We start from the raw sequence: 23,180 nt of genomic DNA on the forward strand, positions 1-23,180 counted from the left end.
GGCAGACCCATAGTAATGTACCTTTGTACGCACCCAAATGGCAGACCCATAATAATGTACCTTTGTACGCACCCAAATGGCAGACCCATAATAGTGTACCTTTGTACGCATCCAACTGGCAGACCCATAATAATGCACCTTTGTACGCATCCAATTGGCAAACCCATAATAATGTACCTTTGTACGCATCCGATTGGCAGACCCATAATAATGTACCGTTGTACGCATGCAATTGGCAGACCCATAATAATGTACCGTTGTACGCATACAATTGGCACTTGCACTGAAAAGGAAAGCCAATGGAAGCGAGAAAGCAAATACTGGTAGTAGATGAGGCATTCGCATTCATTTCAAACCAATGCTGATACAATTTCCTTAGCTCAGGAAAGGTTTGTCTAAACTATAGTCTCCACATCGGCCGTACGTTTCCCGGTAGGGACGGGTTACTAGGGGATGTTTTAAAATCATGTGAAAATGGAAGCAAACCGAGAAAACAAACATACGTCACTTTCGAACAGAATAATGAATATTAAAACTTGTAAATGTTGATCGCATAAAGACAGAGAACAACATGCATGCTGTGCTCCGAGTCGGTTGAAAAGAAGAATTTGATAAGGCATAGTTATAAGACAAGACCGTCAGACTGAGAAGTATTCCTGCGACGTATCAAATAAGTTCTTTCATTAACATTGAACAAAACACGTAAGCGGTTGTAGTATTTATATATAATGACTCATCTATATTCTTCAAGTATTTTGTATGTATACAGTGTGAACGGACTTGACAACAATTTGGGATATATAAAAATGTTGTTAATTTTTCGGAGAATCTCAGAATATCGACGGTCGAATGCCAGTGAAAACGTCAAGGATTCCAGTTTGAAGAGAGAGAGAGAGAGAGAGAGAGAGAGAGAGAGAGAGAGAGAGAGAGCTGGTTGGTTGGTTGGTTGGTGGGGTTTTATGCATCCCTAGTTTTAAAATGGGGTGGGGTGGGGTGGGGTGGGATAGGGTGGGTGTTTTGCCAGATTATTAAGTAATTTACAATGTGTTCTGTTACCAATCGCAATTTCGACACAGCAAAAGTTCAAAATGTGCGAGACATTAAAACCTACCAGTCGATGTGTCATTTCATTTATAAATAGCGGATTATGGAGTTGCAGTGGCGGCCAGTGTGCTTACGTTATTACATTGCATAGTTCTAACAGGAAGACTATCAGCCGTAAAAGCATGCTTGCTACAGTGGACAGTATTAAGTTTGCAGTAGTATGCACTACTCTCATCTTAAGGGGAGGTAAATATGTCATACCTTTCGCCGTGTAGGTGGTGTTTACACTGACATGATGATCCCGATTTTGATTGACACTGTCTACATCTAGAGATCCGGAGACGTGCAGAAGAGGATAGAAAATATGGAGAAGACAAGGTTTTAAGCAAACTACATAGAAAAGGGTGCAAATAAGATTAAACAAGGTAAGGCTCACATTCAAAATTAGCACGCCAACGTGGAAAAAAATCAGACACAAAACACTTCCAATTGTTTTTAACAAGGTAGTTTGAAACAATTTCATAAATTGTAACTAGGAGAATAAAATGCAATTATGTACACAAAAAAATGTGGGAAACAAGCGATCTAAATCTTATCGACTGTTTCATTCAGGTGTACGTATTCCCTTTTAGTTTCTGATACCTAGATAATTTTCATCAAACCGCCGTCAAAGCAATGTACAGTCAAGTTTTGTACAGTGGAAAAATAAACATTTAAAAAAGAGTACAGTTTACGTGCAAAAGTTTACTGTACAATATAGTTTCATTTTTTTTCCAGTATAAACTACTTGTTGAATGTGAGCCCCAACACTGTCATTGTGCAAGAAATGTTCACATATTGACTATTATCAATACAAATTGACAAAACATTAAGCAGAGTTAGGATTGAGGAAAGTGATTTTTTAAGATAATATAGACAAAATTGTCTCCATCCACTGAGAGGCAAGGCAACACGCCAACGAGGCGGATGACCACCCCACCAGAATTACAAGTCACACAAATTAATGAAAGTAGAGAGCGAGAGAAAGTCGTTCAAAAACTCCTATTATCTAATTACACTGGTCAACAGTGAAATCATTACTGACTTGAAAAGGCCCTAATCTGTAGTATTTTGGTGTGCCGAACACGAATATAACCGTGAAAAATTTGTATTGGCTCTCGTTTTGAAGATATTCATATACCTCATTTTCTATGTTTCACTGTGTAAATTTCTCCAGTAGGACTGCAGCAACATCCGGAATAATGATGTAACATTGCATAATACCATCATGCTCACATCATCCACAGTTGATTGCATCATTTTCTGATGTAATGCAATACTAATGCCATGCGGCTGCTGAAGTAAGTTGACGTCAGCAGTGTACTATACATGTGTAGGCCTATTATACTAATGCCAGGCGGCTGCTGAAGCTGACGTAAGCAGTGTACTATATAAAGCCCAATCAGATAGGTTCAGCATTTAAAATATTTTAGACGTTGTGCGAGACAGTTCAAGCTACTGTTACATAAAACTTATTATTTTATCCATTTACGTACAATAAAGAACAGTAATGCCTCGAAAGTGTGTTAATACCGCGGACAATTTTTGCTATATTTGTGGGGAAGTGACATTTGCCAACCAGAAGAAAAGTATCAATTCTCAAGTGAAGAAGGCATATCATCTTTACTTCGGATGCAAGGTTGGTGACCAAGACAAGCCTTGGGCTCCGCATATATGCTGTGCTACATGTACAACACAGCTTTCACAGTGGTTGAATTGCAAAAGGTCATCAATGCCGTTTGCAGTCCCAGTGGTGTGGAGAGAGCCAAGCAACCACCTAAATGACTGTTACTTCTGCTTGGTTCCTCTTCTTTCCGGCGGAATAACGAAGCGAAAGAAGTCGAGAATAGTCTACCCAAACATTCCGTCTGCATTGAGACCAGTTCCACATGGTGAGGGACTTCCTATTCCAGAACCTCCAGCAGAATATTCTCTTGATTCATCTGACGAAGACAAAGGTGAGTCGACCTGTTCTTCTCCTGGTCCATCAGCATGCAGTGATCCAGATTTTCACTGTGGTGCATCATCAACCCCACACAGAATAACACAGGAAGAACTAAATGACCTGATTCGTGATTTGGACTTATCAAAGAACAAGGCAGAATTGCTAGGATCAAGACTCCAACAATGGAATCTTCTAGAAGAAGATGTCACAATTACTGCATATCGAAAGCGCCACCAGCAATTGGAGCCTTTCTTCAGAAAGGAAAGTAATCTGATATTCTGTTCCGATATTGAGGGCCTCATGAATGCTTTAAAAATCACTCATGACCCACAAGAATGGAGACTATTTGTGGACTCTTCGAAACTGAGTCTCAAGGCTGTGCTTTTGCACAATGGAAACATTCTTCCATCTATTCCAGTAGCGTATGCTGTCCACATGAAAGAGACATACGATAACTTAAGGCAGCTACTGAATTCCATTGAGTATAACAAGTACAGCTGGCACCTCTGTGGTGATTTGAAGGTAGTTGCCCTTTTAATGGGACTGCAGCAAGGATATACAAAATACATGTGTTTCTTATGCGAGTGGGATAGCCGAGCAAGGGAAATGCACTACATGAGGAAGGAATGGACTCACAGGCAGAATGTAGCCATTGGAGAGAAGAATATCCAACACCCAGCTCTGGTTGAGGCTCAGAAAATCTTGCTACCACCCCTTCACATCAAACTAGGTTTGATGAAGAACTTCGTGAAAGCCATTGACCGGACTTTGCCAGCATTCCGATACCTGCATGAAAAATTCCCTCGACTCAGCGAAGCAAAGATTAAAGAGGGAGTTTTTGTGGGTCCTCAGATTCGAGAGCTTTTCAAAGATGACCGGTTCAACAACTTGCTGGAAGGTGACGCGAAACAAGCATGGAATGCTTTTCGCCTAGTTTCTACAAACTTCCTCGGAAATGTTAGGGCAGAAAACTATAAGGAACTAGTAGAAGACATGTTGATGAAGTATAAGAAACTTGGCTGCAATATGTCTCTAAAGATTCACTTCCTTCATTCCCATTTGGATTTCTTTCCTAGCAACTGTGGTATTGTTAGTGATGAACACGGCGAACGTTTTCATCAAGATATCGCAACAATGGAACAAAGATACCAGGGAAAATGGTCCACTACAATGCTGGCTGACTACTGCTGGACACTCCTCAGAGATGCTCCCGAACAGCTGTACAAGAGACAGGCGAAGAAATCTAAGATGTAGTCAATGACTTGATTTTTTATAGGTAGGCTATTACAGCTGACCTTTTACTATTGGAATGCATTTCGTTATGTAAACATTAATTTCTTGCAGATTACAAAAAAACTAGAGCCAATTTTGCAATTTGACTGTCATATTCGTGTTCAGCACATAAAAATTGATAAGAATTGACTAATTTTATTTCAGTAACATGACTTTTGTAAAAATTTGTTGTCCAGTGTTACTGTTAAAATGTTCATTCTAACAAGGTCTATATTAGCATGCATCTTCCTTCTTCAGTCAGTGGCCTAATTTTGCAGCCAGTTTGTTCAGTCAGTAGCCTAATTCTTCAGACAGTGGCCTAATTCTTTAATTATAGCCTAAACATTTCTGAACCTTTCACATCCAAAAATATATTCTGAGTTCACTTCAACAGTAACAGGCTTGTCCTGTTCCTTAACTCTAATGCAGAAGCTAACGTGTACATAATCGTGAAAGGATAATTAAGCAACGTCTTACGAAATGACTGAATTTACAATCATATATATATATATATATATATATATATATATATATATATATATATATATATATATATATATATATATATATATATATATATATATATATATATATATATATATATATATATATATATATGTATGTATATATGTATATATATATATATATATATAGATATATATATATATATATATATATATATATATATATATATATATATATATATATATATATATATATATATATATATATATATATATATATATATATATATATATATACAATAAACAGTTTTCTTTTCAATCTAGATATCGATATACATAACCACCACACTCTTAATGCTTTCCATACAATATTATGTATGCCTTAAGAATAATTTTTTGTGCTGTTTGGGGTGTTTAAATTTGAAACACAATCATGTTAAGGGCGCCAAAAATTGAAAATCATGTTAAGGACGCCAAAAATTGAAAAATCATGTTAAAGACGTGAAAAATTGAAAATCATTAAAAAATTATAGGTTGATGTGCATTTATTACATTACTCTTAGTTGAATATATTTATTTATTATATTACTCTTAGTTGAATATATTTATTTATTACATTACTCTTAGTTTAATATATATATTCTCAAGTAAAGATCATTACACGGAAATGTGCCTGCCTATATAGATCATAAACTAATATTAAAACGTATAAATAAAAATGCATCCCAGTTGCAAAAGTTAAAGATCACAGTTGGCTCTTATATAACACATACAGAGAGGTCATGATGGTGAGCGGATTGTTTTATTTTGGCATAATTATTGACATCATTCAGGCTCTTATATAACACATACAGAGAGGTCATGATGGTGAGCGGATTGTTTTATTATGGCATAATTATTGACATCATACGGGCAGAAACCACGCATGGTCGATTTGCGACAGGTCTTAAACAGCTACAGTTTTTCTAAGGTCATGCACACTTTTCGGGGACTTGATGTTTTTCACCTGACTGATATTTCGATTATCAAAACTGTTGAAGAACGTTTCTTTTAATTTAGTTATTAAGGGACAAAATTAGTAACAATATTTGATGCTGAAATTTTCAGAGTTAATGACACTACGTCACACCTTGGTAAAACGTTATTTCTACTTGCAGACGTCATAATATCATTACCAAGATATTTCGAACTACGCAGCAAGCTTTGAGTTTACAAAAGCGGACATCGTTAAAGAAACTTCTAAATCAATAGTCGTATCTAATAATTTAAATGTGTGGAGAAAATGTTAAGTGAAAATGCTTGATGCATAGCTTTACGGTGCCTAGCCCGCCCATCAATCATCCTTTTCTTCTTCTTTCATCAATAGTTACCACAATTGTGTCGCCCTATTATACATTAAAGTATTATATTTTAGTGAAATTGCTATTTTAAAATGTCAACATAGGTCGTAGAGGTTATAAAAGGAAACTAAATTTAAAAAAAAAACAAACAAAAAAACAACCTTTGATCAAGCCCTGACATGAGAGCTTTTATTAGAATCAGATAGTTATGGGAATACGCAAGATTACACCTATAGGTTAACATTCCTTTTAACTATGCCTAAATACCGTCATCTTTCTTGATACATTTAAATTAAATTATTTTATGCAATACAGTTAGTCTAGTATCAGACGCATCTTTTAACAATAAACCACATCACCAAGGCAATCAATTAATAGTTTCACTTCAATCACGTGGTCAAACAATTCAGACAATCGCTTGAACAGCATAATTTAAATCAGGTGATAAAATCATTCTGACAATCAAAGGAATTTAAATGGTGTGATCAATGATTCAGGCAATCAAAGGAATAGCTTATTTCAAATGGTGTGATCAAATCATCCTGACAATCACGGGATTTAAATGGTGTGATCAAATCATCCTGACAATCACGGGATTTAAATGGTGTGATCAAATCATCCTGACAATCACGGGATTTAAATGGTGTGATCAAATCATCCTGACAATCACGGGATTTAAATGGTGTGATCAAATCATTCTTACAATCATGGGACGTACATGGTGTGATCAAATCATCCTGACAATCACGGGATTTAAATGGTGTGATCAAATCATCCTGACAATCACGGGATTTAAATGGTGTAATCAAATCATTCTGACAATCACGGGATTTAAATGGTGTGATCAATGATTCAGGCAATCACGGGATTTAAATGGTGTGATTAATGATTCAAGTAATTAAGGGAATAGCTCAATTTAAATGAGGTGATCACATCATCCTGACAATCACGGGATTTAAATGGCGTGATCAAATCATCCTGACTATCACGGGATTTAAATGGTGTGATCCAATCATCCTGACAATCAAAGGATTTAAAGGGTGTGGTCAAATCGTTCTGACAATCACGGGATTTAAATGTTGTGATCAAATCATCCTGACAATCACAGGATTTAAATGTTGTGATAAAATCATTCTGACAATCACGGGATTTAAATGGCGTCATCAAATCATCCTGACAATCACAGGAATTAAATGTTGTAATCAAATCATTCTGACAATCACAGGATTTAAATGTTGTGATAAAATCATTCTGACAATTACTGGATTTAAATGGCGTGATCAAATCATCCCGACAGTCACAGGATTTAAATGGTGTGATCAAATCATTCTGACAATTTCGGGATATAAATGGTGTGATCAAATCATCCTGACAATCACGGGATTTAAATGGTGTGATCAATTCATTCTGACGATCACGGGATTCATATGGTGTGATCAAATGATCCTGACTATCACGGGATTTAAATGGTGTGATCCAATCATTCTGACAATCACGGGATTTAAATGTTGTGATCAAATCATCCTGACAATCACAGGATTTAAATGTTGTGATAAAATCATTCTGACAATCACGGGATTTAAATGGCGTCATCAAATCATCCTGACAGTCACAGGATTTAAATGGTGTGATCAAATCATTCTGACGATCACGGGATTCAAATGGTGTGATTGATCAATGATTCAGGCAATCAAGGGAATAGTTTAATTCCAATGACATGATCAAATCATTCTGATAATCACGGGAATAGTTTATTATCAATAATGTAATCAAAACCATTAAAGGAATCACGGAGTTATTTCCATTTAAATGGTGTGATCAATGATTCAGACAATCAAGAGAATAGTATAATTTAAATGATATGATCACATCATTCATGTAATGACTTCAATAATTTAATTTAAATGACGTATTCAAATGATTCAGGCAATCAAGGGAAGACTTTAATTTAAAAATTAATTTTGTGAGAATAACAAAATTAAAGAAACGCGCGTCATTTTGGAATTGGAAGAAAAAAGCAACAAGGAAAAAATCGTGGGGGTGGGGGTAGTGAGATAAACCGCATGTCCGCTTTTGCCGCGTTAATATAAGCATAGGAGACACATGTTTTGCCTCTTTAAAAAGTCAAATTAGTTTAAGTTTGAAGGAAAACACTTCAATGAGTATAAATCTCAATCAATACTAGTTAGTTAATTAAAATAAAAGCTCATGATCAGCTGAAAAATAGTGAAAGTAAATAAACACATAAAATTCACTTTTGGCTGTTCTTGGTTTGCTTTGAAGACGTTCTGCGGTGACTTTCTCCAAGAAACAATCGAACTTTACCGTATGCCGACAGTAACTCTTTTCGTCTGAAATAATGTTTGGTATACGGAATATGGTCGATATACGGAACGCATTGCTTTGAAAGCTTTGATACAAATTCAAATTAGTCTAAAATACAGTATATGCTTGCTAGTAAATCTACAGCGGCTACATTTTCTAGGTTTATTATGATATACTAAAGGATAGAAACTCTAATAATTATGTTTAAGCAAATAACCCTATTTCTTCATCTTGTATCTCGTCATAGAGTTTGCTGAAAAAGACAGGTCTCAAGTTGATGACACCGGTACAAAGAAATGTGAAGCTATCTAACTATGACTGACATAGGAAAGTAGGGTAATTGTAAGAGAAATCCCTTGTATAAAAAATAAGCAAGAAATGAACATAGCAAAACTACTGCACAGCTATAGTGGATACTTGTTTCACTTAGACTGGATGAACTATATTGGATACTTGTTTCACTTAGACTGGATTAAGTACAGTGCATACTTGTTACTTAGACTGGAGTAACTACTGTGTATTGTTCACTTAGACTGGATTAACTTAATTGGATACATGTTTCACATAGACTGGATTTACTAAAGGGGATACCTGTTTCACTTTGACTGAAATACGGTGGATATTTGTTTCACCTTGAGTGGATTAGCAATAGAGGGTACTTATTTCACTTAGACATGATTAACTATAGCGCATACTTGTTTCACAGACTGGATTATATATAGTGGATATTTGTTTCACAGACTGGATTATATATAGTGGATATTTGTTTCACAGACTGGATTATATATAGCGGATATTTGTTTTTACTTTGATTGAATTAACTATAGTGGATGCTTGTTTCACTAAGACTGTATCAACTATAGTAGATACTTGTTTCACATAGACTGGACTAGTTATAGTGGATATTTATTTCACTTTGACTGAAGTAACTATAGTATATACTTGTTTCATATAGACTGGATTAATTATAGTGGATATTTGTTTCACTTTGACTGGATTATCTATAGTGAATGCTTGTTTCACACAGACTGGATTATCTATAGTGGATATTTGTTTCACTTTGACTGGGTTAACTATAGTGGATGCTTGTTTCTTTAAGACTGGATTAACTATAGTAGATATTTGTTTCATATAGACTGGATTAACTATAGTGGATATTTGTTTCACTTTGACTGAATTAACTATAGTGGATATTTGTTTTACTTTGACTGGATTAACAATAGTCGATGCTTGTTTCACATAGACAGGATTAACTAGTAGATACTTGTTTCACATATACTGGATTAACCATAGTTGATATTTGTTTCACTTTGACTGGATTAACTATAGTGGATATTTGTTTCACTTTGACTGGATGAACTATAGTGTATATTTGTTTCACTTTGACTGGATTAACTATAGTAGATACTTGTTTCACATAGATTGGATTAAATATAGTGGATACTTGTTTCACATAGACTGGATTAACTATAGTGGATATTTGTTTCATAAGGACTGGATTAACTATAGCGGATACTTATTTCACTTTGACTGGTTTAACTATAGTGGATATTTGTTTCATATTGACTGGATTAACTATAGCGGATACTTGTTTCACTTTGACTGATTTAACTATAGTGGATATTTGCTTTATATAGACTGGATTAACTATAGTGGATATTTGTTTCACTTTGACTGGATTAACTATAGTGGATATTTGTTTCACTTTGACTGGATTAACTATAGTGGATACTTGTTTCATATTGACTGAATTAGCTATAGTGGATACTGGTTTAACTTTGACTGGATTATCCTCATTTGTCATTCTCTGACATACGATGACCTTTATAAGCATGCTGTGTAAGAGCAGTCACTACTAGCATAACAGTCGGATTCAACGGCAAGCCGCATAGACCCGGTTCTACAGTTGCATAATGTTCCTGCAGATCTGGATCTATGCAGTTTGCCAGAGGTAATCAGTTGAACGAAAAATACCGATCGTGATCTACCGGCGAATTATGTTGCTTGGACCGTCATAATAAGCGTGTATATACAGTATTTGAAAAGATACCAATGCTCTTTATAAATGCACGTTTAAAAATAAGGTATGAAACGTACGTGAAACATCCTTTTTAAAAGTGGAACAGTTATAAATGTACACGAACAAAAAATATAAGAATGTCCATTGCTTTGGAATATATTCTTATACGTCTTGCTGACTTATCACCTGTAAAAAATATAACAACAACAACAATGATGACTACAGCGACGATAATAACAACGATGATGCTGATGTACTGTATTACTTCCTCGTCCACCTGTAAAATGGAGTACAATATGTGACAGTAGTTTATTCTGAGCTAACTTTTAGTTCAGTGGCTGATAGATTGGTTAATTTGTTCGATAATTTATTGAATGACTAATTGTTCGACGACTGACTGATTGAAGTTTAACGGTACATAAACCCATGTCGAGGCAACATGAGTTAGGCTCCGCGTCCAGAAACATACCACGGCAGCCAATCAAATGAGTTTCTAAATTTATCTGCAGTAGACGTGTTCTTGTCTATATTTTTGTTGTTGTTTTGTTTAGTAGATGAAAATCCAGTTAACGATGTATCACCATGGTTATAACAGTAGACTAACTGGTTTACGGTCTATAATATTTAGCGTTCTGAGTCTTTTTGTATGGAATAGTGTAACACATGGAAGAAGAAACATTCAGCGCACAGTGATACAGTAGAAATGACAACCATGTCGTGTCCTATATTAGATTTTCGTCCACTTAAATATAAGACAGAAAGTAATTAAATGTTCCTTTTTCAATGCGATTTCCAACAGTTCTTACCGACCAGGACATATTGAATATTTTTGTTTACTTACACCTGAAAAATTTAAGAAAAAGAAGAATTGACCACGCAACATGGTATTGCTTTTCCGGTAAATTCGCATAGACTCGTTAATTAAATACATTTTGAAAGCTAAATTGACCCCAAATTTATTTAAAGCGACAGCAAGGGCAGTGTACCAAAATTATCAGCTCCAGTGTAGTTAAGAAGAACGGTAAACAATTAAAAAAATAATTCAGTCGAAAGCCAATGATGGGGGTGGGGGTGTTCTGGCATTCCAGACGAGGAGGGGGGAGGTGTTCTGAGATTCCATATTCTTCTCCTCCAAATTACACTGTAATATATAAACCTTATAAAGATGTCGAGCAAGGTCAGGATCCATCGATTATTAACGCGGGACGAAAGTGGCCGAATTGAAGAGCCCTCGTGACAAACTGGTAAGCATACCACCTCGCGAATAATGCGAAAGGATACCGGGTTCGAATCTGAATAAGTTTGATGTTGTGTAGTACACTACCAAATTGAGCCAAAACTATACAAAATATGCGAACTTCGACATGAGTTTAGAGAAGTTGACAAATTCTCCATATTTTGTACGAAACTGTGACCTCAAAACAAATATGTATAAACTACATACATGCAGTGTTACTGAATCATTGTTGTCTAAACTTTAACAGAAACGGAAGATTGAATTTATCCCATAATGAAACATACCTATTCTATTTGAACAAACCGTAGAATAGGTCAGTGACATGAATTTGAAGTACATTCGGATGTCTTGGACGGTACTCCTTTCTCTTTGCATCTCGTTATGACGTCAGCTGTGTCGTTATTTCTACGAAAATAGTATTTTAAATGACACAATAGTCATGTGATGCAGTAAAAAAAATTAGGAGCGAAAACAGAATGTTACGGCGGTTAGTTTTGCTCGTAATTTCGATATTGGAAATGTGGACACACGAATAGGAAACGATTTTATTGCTTAGTTATGTGCATATGTGCATATTTATCGGAGAAAGGATTGACTTTGGTTAAATCGACTCAGTTCTATAAATGAAGTTGCACATGTGATGCTATTACTGTCAATCGGCGCCAGGATTACGGGAAATTTCAATCCGTTTTGTGATTGACTGTATGCAAATTAACATTTACCGCTTTTTTAATGTTTTAATACACATCTCAAAAGCATCAACTACACATAACAAAACCGTTCAAATGTACGCGTTTAGATTGTTTTACGCATGTAATTTTGTTTATTATGTGGTCTGTATGTAATGTATTATGTGGTCTGTATGTGTCAAATTTAATTATAGGGATTGACCGCTTTATTTGGTTTACATTCAATTAAGTCTGAACCAAAATACCGCTGAGCAGACTGAAGGATTTCCTGATAATAAAGTTTGTAGACTGAAGCATTTCATGATAATAAAGTTTGCATACTGAAGCATTTCCTGATAATAAAGTTTGCAGACTGAAGCATTTCCTGATAATAAAGTTTGCAGACTGAAGCATTTCCTGATAATAAAGTTTGCAGACTGAAGCATTTCCTGATAATAAAGTTTGCAGACTGAAGCATTTCCTGATAATAAAGTTTGCAGACTGAAGCATTTCATGATAATAAAGTTTGCAGACTGAAGCATTTCCTGATAATAAAGTTTGCAGACTGAAGCATTTCCTGATAATAAAGTTTGCAAACTGAAGCATTTCCTGATAATAAAGTTTGCAGAGCGATTTTAGTTCATAATTCACTGAATTAAATAGAAAGAAACATAGACAGTCAGTCCTAAAATAAATTCGATATTATCCTCTAAAATTATTGGCAGAAAACCATTTGTTTAAGGTAAGGATAGGTTCGCTAGGTAATGATTCTTGATTAATCAAATATAATATATTTTAAAAATCGCTTGATAGAATAAATTCGTGACAAACGATACACTCCCAAACTGTTCCTCGGTGGCCATCTAACTTCTGCCGGGAAGCCACTGCCACAAGTTGATTTATGCCACTTTATGCAAAGCGCATACTCTCATATCTCTATGTCATTTTTCAAAAAAATTAGCAAAAAGTAACGGAAAATATAGAAATTATTTGCCTTGAGCCCGCAATTCTAGCACTGTACTTAAATTATCATCTTTTAATTGCTAAATTGACGCAAAAGTTACTTAAAATGACAATCCACCGGAATATGGCCCCAGCGTCAAAAGGAATATGCAGACGACACCATGCTGACGCCATTAAACAACGTTCGGTCAATGACATGAAAGTAAGTGTAAAGAATTGTATACGGTATGATGTAAGAGCGCCTTGAAAGGTCCAGTGATGAACCTTACTAAAACAATCCACTACCACACCCTACATTTTCTGTATCAATAATGCTCTTACATTTTAGTTTCGAATTTGATGTAGAACAAAACGATAGCCTAAGGGTTGCGTCACAGTTATTTGATCTACGACCAAACGTTCAGACAATATGCGGATGGACGCATCTTGTTCTGCATTGTAAAACATACGGTTTTAAAACATTGTAAAACATACCGTTTAAAAACATTGTATAATATACGGTTGGTGGTGAATTTCAATGTTAGCTAAGGTTATTTTATTTTTAAAATACGAATTTGAGGTGAGTCAAATTATTTATCTCAACATCCATGTATGCATTGCAGCCAACACCCTTTCATGAATTTCAGTCCACATCCTTACATGCATTTCAGTCAGCACTCTCACATGCATTCAGACAATACACTTGCATGCATTTCAGCCAACACGTTCAGATGCATTTCAGTGAACACTCTTACATGCATTTCAGTCCACATCGTTACATGCATTTTAGTGAACACCCTTACATGCATTTCAGTGAAAATCCTTACATGCATTTCAGTCATCACCCTTACATGTATTTCAGTCAACATCCTTACATGCATTTCAGTCATCACCCTTACATGCATTTCAGTCATCACCCTTACATGCATATCAGTCCACATCCTTACATGCATTTCAGTCATCACCCTTACATGCATTTCAGTCATCAACCTTATATGCATTTCAGTCATCACCCTTACATGCATATCAGTCCACATCCTTACACGCATTTCAGTCATCACCCTTACATGCATTTCAGTCATCACCCTTATGTGCATTTCAGTCATCACCCTTACATACATATCAGTCCACATCCTTACATGCATTTCAGTCCACATCCTTACATGCATTTCAGTCATCACCCTTACATGCATTTCAGTCATCACCCTTACATGCATTTTAGTCCACATCCTTACATGCATTTCAGTCATCACCCTTACATGCATTTCAGTCCACATCCTTACATGCATTTCAGTCCACGTCCTTACATGCTTTTCAGTTATCACCCTTACGTTAATTTCAGTCAACACCCGTATATTCATTCGAGCCCATACCCTTACATTAATTTCAGTCAACACACCTGCATACATTTCGGTGGTATTTCTACAAGTAAAATAGCGGATAAATTAAACGGATTTTTAAAAAAGGCTAACGCTGTAATCATATTTTGATTTTGTTTGTACGATTATTCAGTAAAGACATATTACAAATATAACACTTCAGCCATTATAACAAACTCTTATAAAATTAATTCGGACAGTTAACGTAACAGTTGTATGTCTTCTCTTATTTCCAACTGGCAATATCATCACTTTGTATCTGCCTATTCATTTTATCATTGTCATTATTATTATTATTATTATTATTATTATTATTATTATTATTACTGTTGTTGATGTCATATCCATCATAATCATCGTCGTTATCCTCGTTTCCATCATCACCATCGTCTCGCCGTTATTTTCGAGAATTAATGCTATTATCGAACAAGAATCCTGTTTTATAAAATGAGATTGTTCTTTACGACGACATACCTTGTTTCATCTAAGTACACTGTTTCTAACACGGATGCTGCATATTCTATGTTTTTCTTCAAGTCCTCCTTACTTATGTCATCTTTCTCCAGTTTTTTAATGATGTGCCGTAACCTGAAATAAATGGACAGAATAAAAGTTTGAATAAAGAGACTCAAAGTGACCTCTGCCAGACTGACAGACACATATATAATCATATACCAATTTTACTGGAACTAATGTGAATGGAAAACGTACTGAGTAATACAATTGCAGGTACATTTGATAAAAAATAAGACAGATGAAGACGGTTTTGCCATATTTTTGGAGCTTGTATGAGCGTCTTTCAGACAAGGCAGACATCGGTGTACTTGCTGGTCCATTTGTGTGTATACACGACACTCTTTCAGAATAGCCATACCTTGGTGGCTATAGATGTATTTGAGGTTGGCCCGTATGAGGTGCCGTAGCGGACAAAAGCTGGTCCTATCAGAATCTTGCCGTTGAAATCTTAATGTCGTATGTCCGGAATTCCAATTTCACTTGTTTTATCAAAAATGCTTGTCCTTAAAGTTCCATTTTCTAGGTCGAGATTTTAGATTGTATCTGTTGAATTAAACTGTAGTGGTTGAAAGTTATATTTTCTATGTCGAGGTTTTAGATTGCGTCGTTTGAATTACACGGCGGTGGTTGAAACTTCAATGTCATACTTCGAGAATACCTAATTTACGTATTGGTTCAGAGATTTTATGTTGAAAATTGCATTTCATATGTTGAGGATTTAGATTTCTTCTGTTGAATTACACAGCGCTGGTTGAAAATTCGATGACCAGTGTCGAGTTTTTAGATTGTATCTTTTGAATTACACGGCGGTTGTTGCAATTTTAATGTCATATGTCGTGAGTTGCAATTTAACATGTTGAATTACATTGATTATGCTGAAAGTTCCATTAGGTATGTTGAGATTTTAGATTGTATATGTTGAATTACACAGCGGTGGTTCAACATTTTATTGTGCTTGTCAGAACTGCCTTTTTTATGAGGAATGATGTGTTGGTGTTAAAAGTAACATTATACAATGTCCACTTTAACAATTCAAAATAATATCGAGTATTAAGATACATCATTCGTGTATTCAATTATGAGGCGCCATTCCATTTCATGCATTTACAGTTTGAAAATTACCATTCACAGGTCGAGAACTACTAAGAATTTCTTCGCTAGCGGTCGCTCTCGTGAACGGACCGCGTTATTTTAAAACAAGGAGGCTGTTTCTCGATGCTGTGAAATTCAACTGATGAAATCTAAATACTCGCCATATAAAATGGAAGTTTCATCACAAACAGTTACTTACAACGTGTTAATCAGGGATTCTCGACATATTATATTGAAATTTCAACCACCGTTTTGTAATTCAAAATATACACTGTAAAACGTCGACATATGAAATAGAACTTTAAACCACCACTGTATAATTCAACATATAAAATCTAAAATCTCGATCTTGAAAATGAAATTTTAAGGACATGCAATTTGATCCAACACATGATATTCGATTTTTCGACATACGACATTGAAATTTCAACTGCAACTTTCTCATTGGACCAACGTTTGTCCGCTACGCGCCTGATAGGCCCACACGATTGTTCCCGAAAAAAGCGTGGATCAGCCGGGCCCATATCCGCTTTTGTTGCTATGCAAAGGAAAGCCAGGCTAGAGTCGGGAAAATCCAAAGTGAATTAAAACCAGTCGCCCCAAAATTTGGAGCGCCTGAGAATGAGTAAGTTTAAATCAAATGAATAATGAAAACACTGAATGCTAATTCACACCATCAGAGAAATAATATAAAAATGATATCAATAACGAAGAATGGTGCAAAAATCAATTGCTGCATAAACGTCAAGCGTCTTTTGACTTTGCTTACATTTGAACGCCATACTATCAATGATGCCAACACTATAAAATCTGAAAACAATCCATATCCGCATGATAACAAGGGGCTATCATTTTTGCCATTGTTTCCTCAGGATAATGTCGTCAGATTCTGTAGATACAATTCGGGTAGTTCTAGACAACTTAACCGCGAACTATTCTTCTAGACGGCGCATGTGTGCTATTGACATTTTGATTTCCATGTTTGATTTTTTTCAATTTCATGAGTAACATCTTACTTTTCAGTGAGTCGATCTAGTACATCATATCGTTTATTCAGAATGGACCGAGTGGTCTAAAGCGCTCTCCGTTACGGATCACTGCCATCTCACCTCTGTCTGTGTGGGTTCGAGTCTAGGATTCAGCTAATGTGGGTATGTGAGAAAGCTTGCCAGTAGCTTCTCGTGGGTCGGTGGTTCTTTCCGGGGTTTTCCCGGGTTCTTCCTCCACCATTAATACTGGCCGCCATGTATAGCCTATCGTGTGCTGAAAAATGGCGTTAAACCCTACAACAACAACAACAACAACAGAATGGAGCGCAAGACATGGGTAATGGTTGAATTACATTGTTATCTGCGTGCGTGAGTATACGTGGAGATGTGCATCATTGTTCATGTGCGTTTGCGTGCACCTGACTGAACAGTCACGTTGTCAGAATCCTCAGCGACTCTTCCAGGGTGCTGACTAAGGGATTGGAAATCCTAATTGATAAGAAGGTAGGGTTCATACTAGTGCAGGGGTATGTGTATGTCTGCGAGAATCAATTTTTATACTAGATATGGCATAGAAAGCCTGCTGGACGTCTTTATTAGAGAAGTTATTAAGTGCCAAGGCAAACATTTATATTTCCTGTCCTCACAGTGGATATGTGAATAATTTTGTGCGTGAACGTTGTTGATACGTGCATGTATGCCATATATTAATGTGATATTCCGAAGCGCACGTACGCCTGTAGGAGATTTGCATCAGAGACGAGGACAGTATTTTGGGGGATGATTTTCTTGGAATGGGCAATCGTGTGTCTGTTTGATCGTCAACGTTCGTCCGTATGTATCGATTATACCTGATTGAGCAGACATTGGAAGCCTCAGGGACGTCTGTAGGTGGGAGTTTGTCGGTGCCGAGGTCAATACTGATATAGGGGTCGTTCTCCAGGCTGGCCACACTGGATGTCCGACTACTGTTTGCCGACACATCTTTCGTCCTCGAGTTCGTCCGCCTGAGAACTGTCAAGGATCCGGTGCCTGAAGAAGAGAGGAAAATCTATGATAATCAACAGATTTATGTATGTATATGCATTTTATTTTGATGAATCCTACTGTAGAGGACACACACACACACACACACACACACACACGCGCGCGCGCGATATGTATAATCAGATAAACACTATAATGTAGACACACCTAAAGACTAATACATTTGTAATGTAGATATAGATCAAGACCATACTGCAGATATGTATTCAACATATCCCGGTAGTTAGGAAGCGTTTTCGTGAAAATACGTTTATTATTACATAATTATTACATATGTAGATACATTACAGAAAATGGAATTTATGTGCATACAGACGTTTTCTGTTCGTATACAATGAAAATGCGTTTATATTTGAAAAAATGATGCTAAAACATATTTGATCTCTCTTACATACGGGCAGAATTTTACCTTGTAACACGAACGATGTTGCATGATCAACAAAATTTGAAAGCATGCATTATGTCAATCATTATTCCAAAAGCTTTATGAAGTACTTAAAAATATCGTGTTTCCGCGAATGCAATTACCAGAGAAGAAATTGATCTCCAATCAATATCTGCGTGGTTTAATATCTCTGAAACGGAGCATGCGATGAAGAAATTAATTGTCCTAAAACGTGACGCTATCGTCTGATCTGGCTTACTGAAATGCATTTATGTGTGTTTTGAAAGCGTAGGTTCCATCACATGCATCAATTAACTTTTCTGAACAATCCCCTTCAGTTTCGTATTCTTTCACACCGATTTATGCAAATATTGGCGCCTAGCAATAAGGTTATTGGTCAAGTTACTTTCATAATGGGTTGCGCACGCAGATTAAAGCATGTTCCTAACGTAATAACGTTGTCTCAAAACGGGTAGATTTCCCAAGTCTATGTATTACATCTTTATATACCTGAACATTTCAAACATTAATGAGTCAAAAGGTAACGTTTACATCATCGAAAAAATGACTAACAGAGGAAACATGTAGCTTCATGTCAGATCTTATTCAGGTTTATTTATTGCTAAAGATTTGTATCTGCATACAACCTTGGTGCTTTGAATCTTTGTGTTTCTGCAACGTTTCATTGTTGCCCATTATATCTAACAGTACTGTCACCAAGACATGACTGTATTAGTTTCAAATCTCTGTGTGTGTGTGTGTGTGTGTGTGTGTGTGTGTGTGTGTGCGTGCGTGTGTGTGTGATTTAGATTTTTAACGTAGATTTAATATTTGTTCATTCACATACCTACGATGTCTGTTGTGTGTCAGTTTATAGTAATGTCTAGTAATGTGGCATCATGCCGCATTCATATGTGTATTTGGGATTTTTGAGGTAGTTTTAAAACTTTTTCAGTCATATCGCTATGATGTCTGCAGTGTGTCAGTTTAAAGTGATGTCTAGGACTTAAAGTGATGTCTAGCACTGGGTCATCATGCTGCAGACATATATCATCATGTCTCACCCAGTCACATTATTCTGACACCCGGCCTACAAGTCCCAACACTAACTTCTTAATTCTGAGCGCCAAGCGAGGCAGCTGCTAATACCATTTTTATAAGTCTTTGGTATGACGCGGCTAGAGCTGTAGTTTTAAACCGCGACCTTGCGCATCCGAGGCGGACGCTCGAACCACTTAGGCCACCGAGGCGGTCACTTTCAAATGTCAGCAAAGCAGGATGTCAAGTAAACATATAATACATAATGACAGACCCCAACATGTATGAACCATCTTTTAGAAATAAATAGATTTATTTTATTTAAATGTACGTGCTGTCATACTGCTTTTGTAAATGCATACAATATTGCAAGATGAACGTAAATCGGTCTTACGTTTAGTGACCCTAAGAAATGAAAGAGAATTGGCACAATGTTTAATGACTGTATGAGATGAAAGAAAATCGGTCTTAAGTTCAGTGACTCTATGCGGTGAAAGAAATTTACGTTAAGTGTCTCTCCTGTTAGACAATATCATTTATCGGAGTCTTAAGAACATGTAAAAACTAACAAAGAGACGAACTGTAAAATATCTAATTCACGTTGAGAGCCTTCCCAAGATGCCTTAAAGAAATACTGAAAGAATTATTCAAAATAATAAAAGAGAAAATATATAAGCTGTAAACGTTCACATCTGGAGGTTATCATGATGACATGTGAAAGAGTACTGCTAAAGCCCTGAATAAAGGATCATATGTGGGCATACTACACTCATCCAAAGAGTACTGCTAAAGCCCTGAATAAAGGATCATATATGGGCATACTACACTCATCCAAAGAGAGCTGCTAAAGCCCTGAATAAAGGATCATATATGGGCATACTACACTCATCCAAAGAGTACTGCTAAAGCCCTGAATAAAGGATCATATATGGGCATACTACACTCATCCAAAGAGTACTGCTAAAGACCTGAATAAAGGATCATACGTGGGCATACTACACTCATCCAAAGAGAACTGCTAAAGACCTGACTAAAGGATCATATATGGGCATACTACACTCATCCAAAGAGTACTGCTAAAGCCCTGAATAAAGGATCATATATGGGCATACTACACTCATCCAATGAGTACTGCTACAGACCTGATTAAAGGATCATATATGGGCATACTACACTCATCCAAAGAGAACTGCTAAAGACCTGAATAAAGGATCATATGTGGGCATACTACACTCATCCAAAGAGTACTGCTAAAGACCTGACTAAAGGATCATATATGGGCATACCACACTCATCCAAAGAGTACTGCTAAAGACCTGATTAGAGGATCACATATGGGCATACTACACTCATCCAAAAGAGTACTGCTAAAGACCTGAATAAAGGATCATATATGGGCATACTACACACATCCAAAGAGAACTGCCAAAGACCTGAATAAAGGATCATACATGGGCATACTACACTCATCCAAAGAGAACTGCTAAAGACCTGAATAAAGGATCATATGTGGGCATACTACACTTATCCAAAGAGTACTGCTAAAGACCTGAATAAAGGATCATATATGGGCATACTACACACATCCAAAGAGAACTGCTAAAGACCTGAATAAAGGATCATATATGGGCATACTACACTCATCCAAAGAGAACTGCTAAAGACCTGAATAAAGGATCATATGTGGGCATACTACACTCATCCAAAGAGTACTGCTACAGACCTGAATAAAGGATCATATATGGGCATACTACACTCATCCAAAGAGTACTGCTAAAGACCTGATTAAAGGATCACATATGGGCATACTACACTCATCCAAAGAGTACTGCTAAAGACCTGATTAAAGGATCACATATGGGCATACTACACTCATCCAAAAGAGTACTGCTAAGACCTGATTAAAGGATCATATATGGGCATACAACACTCATCCAAAGGGTACTGAAAAAGACCTGATTAAAGGATCATATATGGGCATACTACACTCATCCAAAGAGTACTGAAAAAGACCTGATTAAAGGATCATATATGGGCATACTACACTTATCCAAAGAGTACTGCTAAAGACCTGAATAAAGGATCATATATGGGCATACTACACACATCCAAAGAGAACTGCTAAAGACCTGAATAAAGGATCATATATGGGCATACTACACACATCCAAAGAGAACTGCTAAAGACCTGAATAAAGGATCATATATGGGCATACTACACTCATCCAAAGAGAACTGCTAAAGACCTGAATAAAGGATCATATGTGGGCATACTACACTCATCCAAAGAGTACTGCTACAGACCTGAATAAAGGATCATATATGGGCATACTACACTCATCCAAAGAGTACTGCTAAAGACCTGATTAAAGGATCACATATGGGCATACTACACTCATCCAAAGAGTACTGCTAAAGACCTGATTAAAGGATCACATATGGGCATACTACACTCATCCAAAAGAGTACTGCTAAGACCTGATTAAAGGATCATATATGGGCATACTACACTCATCCAAAGAGTACTGAAAAAGACCTGAATAAAGGATCATATATGGGCATACTACACACATCCAAAGAGAACTGCTAAAGACCTGAATAAAGGATCATATATGGGCATACTACACTCAGCCAAAGAGAACTGCTAAAGACCTGAATAAAGGATCATATGTGGGCATACTACACTCATGCAAAGGGAACTGTCAATGACCTGAATAAAGGATCAAATATGGGCGTACTACACCCATCTGAAGATATAATGTGCCATGTCACGTTATATGTCATCACAAACAGGCGCGGCCCTAGGATGTGCGGAGGCCAAGACAGCATGCTAGGCCCAAGGCAGCAAAAGCGACGAGCAGAGGCAACAAGCCAACAAAAATTAAAATGCATTGCGGATTTGATTTCCAGAAAGCGCGGGGCCCAAGGCGGTTGCCTCGTTCGTCTTGCCCTTGGACCGGGCCTGATCACAACTTGAATATGTAACCAAAATAATCAAGCCTGGAATTAAAGAAAATCATCACTGTAATAACGGATTCTAAATCGACATAATTCTATCTTAGAGGACAATAACGACGTGACACCATAGTCGTTTCTCAAGTACTAAATATGATTTTCGTTTATTCTGAAACATATAATTTTATGGAGTGACGTTTTGGAATCATTAAATTTGTATGTTTTTAAAAAAATCAAATGCGACATTATTTTCGAATTTAGTACGAAGTAGTCAGGAATGAAAGACGTTGGGACTTGTACTAGAGGCTGTAGATGGCATGCAAGTTCAACCCGTCCCGAGATTCAATGAATGCGGGCAAGTAATATATATTAACAATAGAAAACAACAACAACAAACAAACAAAAAACCAAACAAACAACGCAAGACCCCAAAAACTGTATGATGAAGGTTTATGGAGTCTAAGAAAGTACAGACAGACACATG

At 36.4% G+C, this 23,180-nt stretch overlaps 1 protein-coding gene across 7 annotated transcripts in view; it reads right to left on the reverse strand.

The window, feature by feature from the left end:
• LOC149790198 (dual specificity calcium/calmodulin-dependent 3',5'-cyclic nucleotide phosphodiesterase 1A-like) overlaps positions 1-23,180 on the reverse strand; it is a 558,379-nt gene that overhangs the window by 50,551 nt on the left and 484,648 nt on the right. For 4 of the 7 annotated variants that reach the window (XM_089972190.1, XM_089972193.1, XM_089972196.1 and 1 more), the window contains 3 exons: positions 18,124-18,304; positions 15,150-15,263; positions 8,360-8,455 (listed from right to left, as the gene is read on the reverse strand). In XM_089972190.1, the coding sequence (XP_089828316.1) occupies positions 8,360-8,455; positions 15,150-15,263; positions 18,124-18,304 (391 nt within the window). Of the gene's footprint in view, positions 1-1,305; positions 1,372-8,359; positions 8,456-8,646; positions 8,683-15,149; positions 15,264-18,123; positions 18,305-23,180 lie in introns of all 7 variants that reach the window. The other 3 variants (XM_089972192.1, XM_089972191.1, XM_089972194.1) reach the window with 3 other exon arrangements.

This window comes from Sinohyriopsis cumingii, chromosome 10 (genome assembly GCF_028554795.1).
Source record: "Sinohyriopsis cumingii isolate HCF-2022 chromosome 10, ASM2855479v2, whole genome shotgun sequence".
NCBI classification, from domain to species: Eukaryota; Metazoa; Mollusca; class Bivalvia; order Unionida; family Unionidae; genus Sinohyriopsis; species Sinohyriopsis cumingii.